At 42.5% G+C, this 12,619-nt stretch overlaps 1 protein-coding gene across 2 annotated transcripts; it reads left to right on the forward strand.

The window, feature by feature from the left end:
- The first annotated feature begins 2,947 nt into the window (after positions 1–2,947).
- lhx1a (LIM homeobox 1a) lies at positions 2,948–11,090 on the forward strand. Of its 2 annotated transcripts, none has more exons than XM_030337180.1 (5): positions 2,948–3,846; positions 5,390–5,613; positions 5,820–6,103; positions 7,799–7,964; positions 9,093–11,090. In XM_030337180.1, the coding sequence occupies exons 1-5, from the start codon at positions 3,677–3,679 to the stop codon at positions 9,470–9,472; spliced, it is 1,224 nt and encodes a 407-aa protein (XP_030193040.1). In that variant the 5' UTR covers positions 2,948–3,676; the 3' UTR covers positions 9,473–11,090. The 2 variants fall into 2 exon arrangements, with proteins under 2 accessions (XP_030193040.1, XP_030193041.1); XM_030337181.1 differs by having other exon boundaries at positions 5,393–5,613.
- The last annotated feature ends 1,529 nt before the right edge of the window (positions 11,091–12,619 follow it).

Here is a 12,619-nt window from a genome sequence, read left to right on the forward strand (position 1 = left end):
AAATAAAGTAATATCCGTGATCTTTACATATCAAATGAGTTGGTTTAGTGATTTTTTTTGTCGACCCCCCTTATAAAAACCGAACCCCATGGAAAGTCTCTGTAAGAAACGCTGTATGCAAAACCACGGTAGGCCTACTGCCAGGTTGCAGGCCTGATGGTGTGTGATTAAAGCGATCCACCACGTGGTTGTATCAATATGTTAGCAGTGGCCCTATCGAGTGGGAACAAATATGAACTGAACTGGGAAGCGGTGCGTGTGCGGGCTACTGATTCTGAACTCGCTTTGGGTCGACGCATTACGCAACGATTTTTTTTTTTTAAAAGACGTCCGAAAGATGGATTTCATAGGCCTACTCACTAAAACGTAAACACTTGACGACACAAGAGTTGTTGATCGTAAAGGCCCTACATAAAGTGTTTCGGTGATATGCCACTGATACTGATTAAAATGATTCATTCATATTTCTGAATAATGCTTTATGAAAATATTAAATTTGAGATACTGTGTAACTATGGGGTCGTATTAAGGCTATTTGTAAACAAAAACATTTTTGTGGTCATGATTCTATGGATGTAGATGTATTTGTGTTAGGACATATAGGATATCAAAAATCCATTTGTAACTTAAATAAAACTTAAAAGCAGTGTGGGCCTTGTGGTAAGGATTACATTAAGGTTAAACCATTTTTGCATGTGTATATTTGCCTTGAAGGGTGTTGAGATATCCTTAAACCCATAGCTTATATTTTGATTTCGTTCTATTCGTGGATTAATTTGCTTCCGTGAGCAGTTTTACGGGCTTATTCTAAATCAGAGACAGATTATCCTTAGTGACAGACTATCGAGTTATCTTGTATTCGCATAAAAATCACAGCACCTTTCCTGTTTACTGCCCTTTTTATTTATTTATATGGAGCTTGTTTTCCAGGCACGCGGCCTTATGCCCCTACATGTATTTGTTGTAAATTACTTTCCATATTCAAAAGAGATGGCTTTTAGGTATAAAGCATACATGTTCAGGTGATCACTGACTGTGAATAACTGAAGAGAACATCGGTGACCTCTGTGTCGTGGGGTCTGCCCTCTCTCACACACACACAAAAAACGCGCACGAACGCATACGTTCGCACACAAACACAGACACAGACACTCGCACGCACCCACATACGCACGCGCAAACGCGCGCACACACACACACACACACACACACACACACACACACACACACACACACACACACACACACACACACACGCAAACACTCTTTCTCTCTCTCTCAACGTGTATCCTATTTATCAAGTTAAACATGTTATAGTTAGTTAGAGCATTAAAATCCCATGTTGACTGGACGTTCAATTCGTATCTTTTTAGTAATCAAGGGGGTGGCGGGAAAAACACCCCCAGCACTTGGCGAGCAGCTGTCACCATGTGATGCGTAGCGCCGTCCGTGGCCTTGCAGACCGCGCCTGTCTGTTTTGCATGAGAAGTGGTCCATATGCAAGAGGAGGTATCGAACTATTGATTCTACATGATAGGACGCCCTTCAGAGCAGGCGGCCGAAATACGGAATGCTCGTGCAGCATAGGCCCATCCATACGCCCTCCATCAGAGAAAATAGAGAACATGTAAGTGCATTCTTATTTTTTTTTATTTATTCACTTCGTAATATTCATTTTGTCATCTGCCACACATTTGTCAATGAACATCAACCCTGTATCATCGTATCAGATATTCCAATACCTTTCTACAATTAGAACTAAACAACAATGATTGGATAATTGCTGAAATAACATAATAGCACCTCAAGACCAGGAACATGACTTTCTTTCAAAATAAAACAAATTAGTTCTTGTTTGTGTACATGCCAAAATGCCAATGTGTGTACATGCCAAACACAATGGGTACAGGTTGGATAATGTGAAAGTATTAGAGCAATAACTTTTGGAGAGTTTCATAATACCCATTAGGCTTACCAAAAAACATGCATGCGAATGGTAGAAATATGCGTCCGAATAGAAAAAACAACTCATCGAAAATCACAGATTGTCGGTGTCCTAAATGTAATGCTAATGGCTCGTCATGTAGTAAATATTTGACGATACTAATGATTCTTGCCAAAATGTTTATCCTGCCAACCTCGGTTGTTTAGTTAGTTAGTGAATGCGAATATTAATTAATTAGCCTGCTATACACGTCCACAGAACCAAAGACAATACAGTATTTTGCATTTCATATGCCTAAACATATGAAGGCAATAGGCTACAATACCCCTCAAAATGTCAAATTAGGAGAATCGAAAGGTAGGACTAATGGCATGTATGCAATTGGCTACAACAATACGGAACGGAACCATCAGTGTGGCATTATGTGCGCGCTTGCTTTCCCAAAATGACTAAATAAAAACGGCGTTAGGGAATGGCTTTCCCTTGTAAGTTAATATCATCACCTAGATAAAGGTGGGCTACTTCTTCAAAATATTATTTATCTCTGGAGTCTTGAAATTGCAACAGGCTACAAAGCGCAACGTTGACTCGGTAGGCTACACTGGGATACCTGGGAACCAGGCACAGACTACACGGCACTCGGAACTGAAATAAGACACATTTTTAATCCTAACGATGTGCACCATATCTACCTTGTTGTAGCCGTCCTGATGTTCCCGCGCCCACGACCGAATTTTATCACCTGAATGAAGCGCGCATTTTCCTTGACGATCGTGGTCGACTCCTTCCTCCAAACACATTCGCTAGCATATGACAGTTTCAGGGAAATTTTTTGAATTGGTATCTTCAGTTCAGCATAAATAGCACGGTGGTGCCCTGGCTGTGCTTTGATGGGATAGCTAATGGTTACTTGGCATGGCGGAGCCCTGATTGGTCTAGTCGCGTCCTGACGTCACCAGCCTGTGAATAAGGCTGGCTCTTGTGCTTTCAGGAGCATTCAGAGTACTGGAGACTGAAAGACACACCGTCAAACTCAGAGCCTAGATGACACACTTGTCCTAGAATTACTACAGGCTTGTTTTTTTTGCCCATCATATACTGGACATCCGAAAGAGCTGGAGGAGACCTAATTAATTGATCGTTTTTTTAGGTTTTGCCGTTTGTTTCGACCGAGAGTTGACCAGTGGATAAGCGGCGATGTCTCACTACATCCATTTTTTTTAGTGGCATGCGTGTCTTGTAGGACAGTATCGCCTACACCACATCATTTAGACGCCTCATCCTGAAGTACAGACATCGTCGTGTTCTTTTCAGCACATGCGTCACTTTGAAGACCACGGAGACGCACGGTTGATTGTTTTCTCATTGGAGGCAATCTGTTTAGCGTTTGGTTTCTTCATTTGGTTAGGTCATATTATTGTGTATAGTGGACTGGCCCGCGGACTGGCTTGCGCGAGGACGTCTGGGTATCCACCGCCGCCGCCCGCTGCTCTGGACGCTACCTCCCCGGTGGGAACGTTACGCGCGCCGGGAGAAATCCGTGGTGACATCTGATCGACTGCTGGTTTGAATGCGTTGACCTGGGGACTCCGATTCGAAGGGAACCACATAGTCGGACGAAACAGTCGATCCTGGTTCGTCCTGTGCTGTTGATTTGTTGTCGAATCAAATAGAGAGAGAGGGAGAGAGGGAGGTGATCCACGTTATCACTGTGGGTGCATATCCAAAGTCATGGTACACTGCGCTGGGTGCGAGAGGCCTATTCTGGACCGGTTTCTCCTCAATGTTTTGGACAGAGCGTGGCACGTCAAGTGCGTTCAGTGCTGCGAATGTAAATGCAACTTGACTGAGAAATGCTTTTCCCGAGAGGGAAAACTGTACTGCAAAAACGACTTCTTTAGGTAAGCATACATTGAAATGTGGGCAGCCAAAGTGTTTTCTCCCCTTGCATTGTTGTTGAGCGTTCTTGACAGTTGAATTTGTTCCCTAAGAAATATAAAAATACAGACATTTTTTAATCAGCCAAACTTCCATTTTGAAACCAAAGAAATATAATGCATTGCATATAAAATATTGTCATATTGATTTTAGTATCTTGAATTTTGCTTGAATGAAACTATTCTATTTGCACACCTTTTTTTGTCAAGGCCTTGAATTTCAGTTAATATATAGATACAAAAATTAAAGTGCCATTGCATTAACTCAACGTAAATAAAAAACGCTACGTAAGCCTATCTGGCAGGATACAATTTACAATTTTGTAATCTTAATGTATGACCAACCTGTCCGTGCCTGTAGGCGTGAATGAGTATTCGGAGTAGATAAGCTTTGATTAGTACGCTAATTAAAAGCTTGTTAATTTGAACGCTTACGCAAAACAAAGGGCATCAGTTTTTACACGCGTGTGCCTGCCTCACAGTGGGGGGGGGTTTCAAGGAAATCGCACTTTGTTTACAAAATCCAACGTGCCAGGGAAGCCGTCAGAATCAATACTTGACCAAGGCCCAAAAGAAAGAAGTGCAATCGCACGGTGGTAAAACGTCTGCACAGCGCCGTGTGTGTTTGCACAGTTCAAGTGAGAAGGACGTGATAAGTGGATTTGAATAATAAACTAGTTTAAAAGATCAAGTCCGCAGACATTGCAATCACGGACCCACAGCCATCAGGCTTTGTACGCCATTCAATACACATTATTTCACATTCGTCTAAAGAAACCTCCATTACAATTAACTACAATACCACGTATAGACATACATGTGCATTTCTTTGAAAAATCGTGTTTATTTTTTTGCAGCGTAAACATTAATAGTTAAGGCAATAAAATGCAACATAAACATGGCACACGGAACATTTCTTGTCCCAAACGAAATAATGTGTTTCCACAAGATTTTATTGTTTCAAAGCCGTTCAATACTTGTTTGGATTCAAATATCAGCTATTATTTAATGTGTTCTTATGTTGAACTCCGTTATCCAAATCAGAGCCAATATGCGTGGTAATAATTCCAAGACAATAATACTGAGGCATCGCATTTACAATAACAACAGAAACATCACCAATAGGCTACTACTTAAAGGGCATATCTTAATCAGTATCATAATATCATGAATAAAAAATAATATATATATATAAATATGAAATATTTATAAAATATAAAATAATACAATTTAATAAAAATCGACTCAGCTTCATTCCGACTAATGCGTCGAGAGAATCCCAAATGTGTTGACGCGTAGCCCTGCTACGGACTCTGTCTCGTGAGTCCCTTGCAAGGGGAAGAGATGGATGATGGATGAATGAATGGATGGATGGATGGATGGATGGATGGATGGATGGATGGATGGATGGATGGATGGATGGATCGATGGATGGATGGATGTGAATTGTAGTATCCGACTTTTCATGGTATAAGAATGTTTAACCGAAAAAGTATGTTTTCCACAGAAGGTTTGGCACAAAGTGCGCTGGGTGTTCCCAAGGCATCTCACCTAACGACCTGGTCCGGAGGGCGAGGAGCAAAGTGTTTCACCTCAACTGTTTCACCTGCATGATGTGCAATAAGCAGCTATCAACCGGAGAAGAGCTCTACATTATAGATGAAAACAAATTCGTTTGTAAGGAAGATTACCTAAACAACGCGAGCGTTAAAGACACCAACCTTCTCTCAGGTAGGCTTACGGATTGCATTGCATTTCTTTGATTGCATGTTCATAAAGTCAGGCAATTACATTTACAATGATGGCACAACGACCATTGGCACTGTAGGAGTAATTCTACATTCAAATAGTGTGTATCAAAATGCTTATTTTGTTTGATAACCAGCCATTTTTCCCTTATGCATATAAATTCATTTTTTATTGTTGTGCTCCCGCAGTAACGGCCTGCAGCGATCCGAGTCTATCGCCGGATTCTCAAGATCAGTTACAGGACGACGTCAATCTAAAGGACTCAGAAATAGCAGCTTTGTCTGACAAAGAAACGGGTAATAACGAAAACGACGACCAGAACCTCGGCGGTAAGCGACGCGGACCTCGGACCACCATCAAGGCCAAGCAGCTGGAGACACTGAAGGCGGCGTTCGCGGCTACGCCGAAGCCCACCCGACACATCAGGGAGCAGCTGGCCCAGGAGACGGGGCTGAACATGAGGGTCATTCAGGTAAAGACCGTTTATTTTTATAAATGTAGGCCTATTACTATTTGATCAGCAGATCTCAATGTCTGTTTATAAGTGAGTATCTGTATTCGAGTCGGCCTGTTACTTTGATGACTTCAGAGGTGTGTGGGCCCACACCCTGCAGCCCATGTGTTGGGGGTCGCGCTTGTGTTTTATGTAGTGTATCTCCCCCCCAGCTCAAACGCAAAGGGGTCTGTGTGTGCGCTCCTCTGCTCTGGGGGGAAAACACTCAGTCAAAGGACTGCCAAGAACAAACCTGGTCAAACGTCGTCAGCTCAAAACATAAAAAGAGGGATTTTCTTCAAAATTGCATTGTCACATTGAATTCATTAGGCTAAGTATTGGCCGTCGCGGAGGTATATTTGGAAAGGGTCATTTATATGGGTATTGGCGCGCACCGCGGGTAAACAAGCCAATTGGCGGGGGAGCGTGTGGAGTGATGGGAGTCTTGGCAGAGCGTCGCCGTCACGTTTTGCGACCACATTTAGCCACGCTGTTACCATTTCCAGTCGAGTGGAAAGGCAGAAATCTGTCTCAGGGTCTTCAGATTGACTCTGCTTTGTTTGATTTACAGTGTGCTCGTCAATGTTCCATGATAGGGTTTATAATGCTCTTTAAATTAAGGTTATGATATAACAATATAATGGTATTAATAAAAAAAATATATTAATATAAGTAGGCCTAGTATAAGAAGGCCTATGATATGATGAATTTACATATTCTACTCAAATTAGTCTACATACATGTTGTTATCATTAAAAATGTAATGATACCAATTTTAATAATGATAATAGGCCTAATATGAATAGCCTGTTTGTTGTCCTTTTTAAAATTTATTATTAATGTGGTTTTAAAACCATAGGCAACTTAGTCTATGGTTAAAGTAGCCTTTTAACTATAACATTTTAAATTCCCTGCTATAAGTTTTCTTTCTTTCTATTCAAATACTGTTTTTTTGGGGGGGGGATAAAATACAAGGTAACAAAACGCTAACATAATTGGTTTATTAAATGGTGATGCACAATATCCCTATTCACTTCTATAACCTTTCCGGGTTATCATGGATATGAACAGGCCAATGTAAGCAAAAAAGAGACCCCCCCCCCCCCCCTCCGGCGCGGGATGAGAGTGCGGCCTGACTGGGTTAACAATGCTCTCCAGACCAGTGAATATTGGTAACCACCCTTCTAATGGATGTTCATTTGCAAAGCAAAATCGATGTATTTTATGTGCCAAAGCTATAATTCCTAACATCTAATTCGGTCTTAAATATAGCTACATTTCGCCGAACTCAAAGTCCAGGTGTTAGTGGTAAATTTTCTCAAATGAAGCAATGCTACAATAGCCTACAATCTTTTTTGGTTTATAACGATACTAAATTTAACATTTGTGTATAACGTAAAAGATAGGCCTAAAACATCGATTGACATGCATTTTGATTATTGTTGTTATAAGTGTTGTATATTGTATTGTTGCTGTTGTCGTCGTTGTTAGTATTGAATAAAAATATACAATTATAATTAATTGTACTTTTTTGGTCAGTAAAGCCGAACTACAAATTCCTCAAATCATCATCAGACTACAATACGACTGTGGCCAAAATAACGATTCAAATGCCCGTGCGGTTGTAGTAGGCCTATCATTTATGAAAGTACACGTTCTGTCTATGTTGTTTAGGTATGGTTCCAGAACAGGCGCTCCAAAGAGAGGCGCATGAAGCAGCTGAGCGCGCTGGGCGCGAGGAGACACGCGTTCTTCAGGAGCCCGAGGCGTATGAGGACGTTAGTGGACAGGCTCGAGCCCGGCGAGCTCATTCCGAACGGCCCCTTCTCTTATTACGGAGGTAAGAGACTACATGCACACGCGCCGATCGTTTTATAGTCAATACATAATTTTTTTCATTATCCGTTTAGGAAACAGTAGGAAGACAAACCTCAACACATTTCAACCGTTTACTTGGTGGACTAATTAATGGTCCCTAGGATGACAGACAGCCAGTAAGAAGGGCATTTAATGGTTATGCAGTGTGAAGGAAGTCCGCTAACCTACTTACCATCAAGGGTGTTGACAAAGCACTAAAACAATTGAAGTTAGAAATGTTAGCAATTATGTATTGTTGGTGCTATTTCCATACAATGACACATGGGCTCATGAACCTTATTAGGTTTGTTAACGCTTTAGGAAATCAATTCTTGTGTTTATGTCATCAAAATATTGTTAATTAGAAGAGTAAAGGACATATTTGATAAATATAATATTTAAATTAAGCAGGTACATTTCACTTTGTTATTTTTCCTCTTAATATTTAAAACAAAGTGAAATGAAAACTTTCCTGATCCACAAAAGTATTTAAACACATTTTTACTTCATAGCACACCCTCCTTTCCATATTTGTCCCGATGCATTTTCAACATATGGGTATCATTTTGTCCTACTTCTTGAAGCTAAAGTCTAATAATATTCTCCTGAAAAAAAAGTAATGGGTCTCCATAGGTAGGATAGCTGATGAAAAAAAACTATTTTAATTAATTTGTGGGGACGTTGTTCTTCCCACCCAATTGCAGTTCTGATTTAAGTGTTACAAGCTCTATGGCCAATTTACCAGGGAGGGTCTCTCTCTCCCTCTCTCTCTCTCTCTCTCTCTCTCTCTCTCTCTCTCTCTCTCTCTCTCTCTCTCTCTCTCTCTCTCTCTCTCTCTCTCTCTCTCTCTCTCTCTCTCTCTCTCTCCCCCCCCCCCCCTCTCTCTCTCTCTCTCTCCTCTCTCTCTCTCTCTCTCTCTCTCGCTCTCTCTCTCTCGCTCTCTCTCTCTCTCGCTCTCTATCCAACCCTCAATCCCTCCCTCCCTCCCGCCCCTTTTTTAATACAATCAAGCTATTACTACCAAATGAAATAGATCCTCTGTTTAGCTACCTCTTCCCCGCATTGCAGCCATTGTTTCAACACTAATGCTGTTTTTCCCGTGGATTTGCAGATTATCAAAGCGAGTACTACGGGCCAGGAGGAAACTACGACTTCTTCCCTCAAGGGCCCCCGTCGTCCCAGGCCCAGACCCCGGTGGACCTCGCCTTCGTGCCCTCCTCGGGCCCCACGGGGACCCCACTGGGGGGCATGGAGCACCCCCTTCCCGGACACCACCCCTCCAGTGAGGTGCAGCGCTTCTCGGACATCATGTCCCACCACCCCGGGGACTCCCCCAGCCCGGAGCCCGGCATCCCGGGGGCCATGCACGGCCTCTCCTCCGAGGTGTTCGGCCCCAGCCCCCCCTTCACCTCGCTCTCGCTCAACGGCAGCGGATACAACAGCCACCTGTCCCACGCGCCCTCAGAAATGAACGAGGGCACGGTGTGGTAGCTCCCGGGGGGCCGGAGGGGCCGCTGGGGCCCGCGGAGCAGGGACTCACCAGAGAACACAGGGAGCGCGTCCAGGACACGGGGCATCGGGGCCGAGTGAGGGAGGCAAATGTATCAGTTTGTTTTGGTTTTGTTTCGGCGAGTAGGAAGGTGTCATTTGGTATTTATTTATTTATTTTTTGTGAATTCACTTGGGGGTTTTATGTGGCAGAGTATGGCATTAACACCGGATGGATGGTCTGAATACGTTTTTTATTTTTATTTTTTGGTATTGTGTCTAATGTCTGGATAGCATATATATTTATTTTTTATTTTCTTCTCTTCGAATCCCCAAATTGATTGATAGGGGGGGGGGGCAGGCGTGTCCTGAGAGCCGGGACCCTTCATGACCTCTGTCAGCAGCCCAGTGTAGCAACCCAACCTCAAACACTCAACACTGGGAAGAAAAATACAACCTTTTCAAATCTCCCTAGTATGTTGTGAACATGAAAACATCATTAGCTACTGTCAACGACTCGGGCAGCTTTACCAGAGAGAGAGAGAGAGAGAGCGAGGACAGAGGGCTGCTTGGGGTCTGACCTGGCACTGGAGGAGAGCAGAGCAGCCTCCAGACTGCTCACGGCAACGTGTCCCCTGCACTCAGAAGCCCGTCAGACCTCTTTGCCTTTAAAGGCTCTGCCATATTGACACTTCAAACAACCTTTTGACACTATGTATGTTTCTGACAGCCCAAGGAAGTTACGTTATTCCTGTGTTATTGGTTCCTTTTCCTGTGTTTTTGTTTCTAAATATCACCAAATCCGAGGATGGCTGCCTTTAAAAGGCAAACAGTGAAAACACTCGACGGATTGCAAGCCCTTTATTAAAATGGATACAAACTTGAAGCGTTGATGAAATGAAGTCTACCTTCTAAAAATCTTTTACCAAGGGTTCTGAATAAGGACTTAGAGCAGTCAATTGTTTACGTAATTTAATTCAGGAGTCCAAAAGTCTAGAACCACATTTTAGAACCTCTGGATTCAGATAAAAATGTTCCAAGCAACTAACCAAACTTTTTTTATCCAATTTAATTTATATATGGAGACAAAACAACAACAAAGAAGAAAAAAAGAAGAATACAGTTTGCTGGGGTTGTGGTTCACTGTGCTAGTTTGTACAAGATGTTGTTTACAAAAAATGGAAAAAATAAATAAAAACATAAGTAAGTAGACAGTTGCCAAATATAAAAAAAGAATAGCACAAATACTGATAAAGTGCTTTGCACCATCATTTGCAGAACGTGTTGAGAGAAAAATTAGGTGTTATAAGGAGTAACTGACTTCTTATTTTTTTTAGGCTGCTGACAAAGCATTCATAAAATTGTTAATATGACATAATTAGACAGGTTTTATTTTTGTGTCTTTAAAGGGAAAAAAATCCAATCTATTGAAATCGATGGTCAAATATGCAGCTTGTAGCTGCTACATCTCTTTGAATATCAAGCCCTCATGGTATGTCTTTTATTGTTCCAATAAACCTACGCTTATGTGACCTCCAGTGCATATTAGACCATTCACTGTATAAATACGATATGTTCAACAAAATGTGTTTCTAATAAAACTAGACAATATACATTTGAATTTTAGCATATTTAATTTGAACATCTTATATATATAGTGTATAATTATGGATTGCAAAGAAAACCATTGCACTAAAGAAGTCCAAAGTCCTTCATTTTCACAATGAACGCATTGTGTCCACTTGATAAACCTTCAATTTATTTGGAATACTCATATTATATTCTACATACATACGCCGTATATGTATTTACTGAATTCTGTTTTTTCAAGGGAAACGTGTTGGACAAAATTTGTCCCACTAACGCAAGGACACGAGGTGTACTAGTAAGCACATTGATTTCCAAGTTCTGCCTTCTTTTAAACCCTATCTCTCCTGCCTTGGATGCCACAACGCCGTATTCAGTTACTTGAGGTCATCAGCTAATCATACGCAGTTAGCTGTGCGACTGTGAAGGACAATGATGGAATTTCCATGACCGCGGGTTTCTTGGGTTGTTACGGTTTTATTATCCCACTTACATTATTATTCCCCTGCAGCTTACTGTTCTGTTGGTATGGCCTGATAGTTGGGGAGGGGGACTTTCGCTCCAAGTTTTTTCTTTTCATTTTTGCCAGAATAGAATAGTTATAATAATCAATGAGATAAATACAGGGCACGATAATTGCAGGGTGGATAAAAAAAAAAAAAGTCCTAGTTGTGGAGGAAAGCGACTCAAGCTGTGGCATTGTGCGACGCCTCCCGGAGAAAAGAGCCCCTTATCTTCCCCCTAACCCCTGCATGCACAGTTAGGACCACGCGTCTCGTCTCGTTTTCCCTGGCCTCCAGACCCAAATCCACCATGAATTAATCATGAGAGTTAACCAAGCTTGGGGGTGTGTGGGGGGGGGGGGGGGGGGGGGGGGGAGGGGGGGTGGGGGGGGGGGGGGTAGTAGGGTGGGCTCCTGCATGGTGGATGTTTTGAAAAGGATAAAGGTTCCTCTGAAACCTTGGGCTCAAACTGGTGATGCCATGCACTGCCACGCTGACCGCTCCCCGGGGCAGGCGCCCCTCCGATTCAAGCTCCCCATTGATTGCAACACATTGACTATCGGGGCTGCGTAACTGTACCTGTTATCAGAGGTTGGAGTGAAATAACAAGCTCTAGCTTTATAAGGTTGAGGGGGCTACATTTTTTGGGACATTAGTAAAGTAATTTGAATGTCCCGTATATCATTTTCACACACACACACACACACACACAATTCACACATGCGTGAACAAGCGCACGCACAAACGCACGCGTAAACACACACAAAATCACACACACTGGCACACATGCACACACACGCACACCTACTCATACATCCTCACACAAGCCCCCCCCCCCCACACACACACACACACACACACACACACACACACACACACACACACACACACACACACACACACACACGCACACACACAAACACACACACACACCCACACACACACACACATAGACACACACACACACACACACACACACACACACACACACACACACACACACACACACACACACACACACACACACACACACACACACACACACACACACACACACACA

Source organism: Gadus morhua, chromosome 16 (assembly GCF_902167405.1).
Source record: "Gadus morhua chromosome 16, gadMor3.0, whole genome shotgun sequence".
Classification (NCBI taxonomy): domain Eukaryota; kingdom Metazoa; phylum Chordata; class Actinopteri; order Gadiformes; family Gadidae; genus Gadus; species Gadus morhua.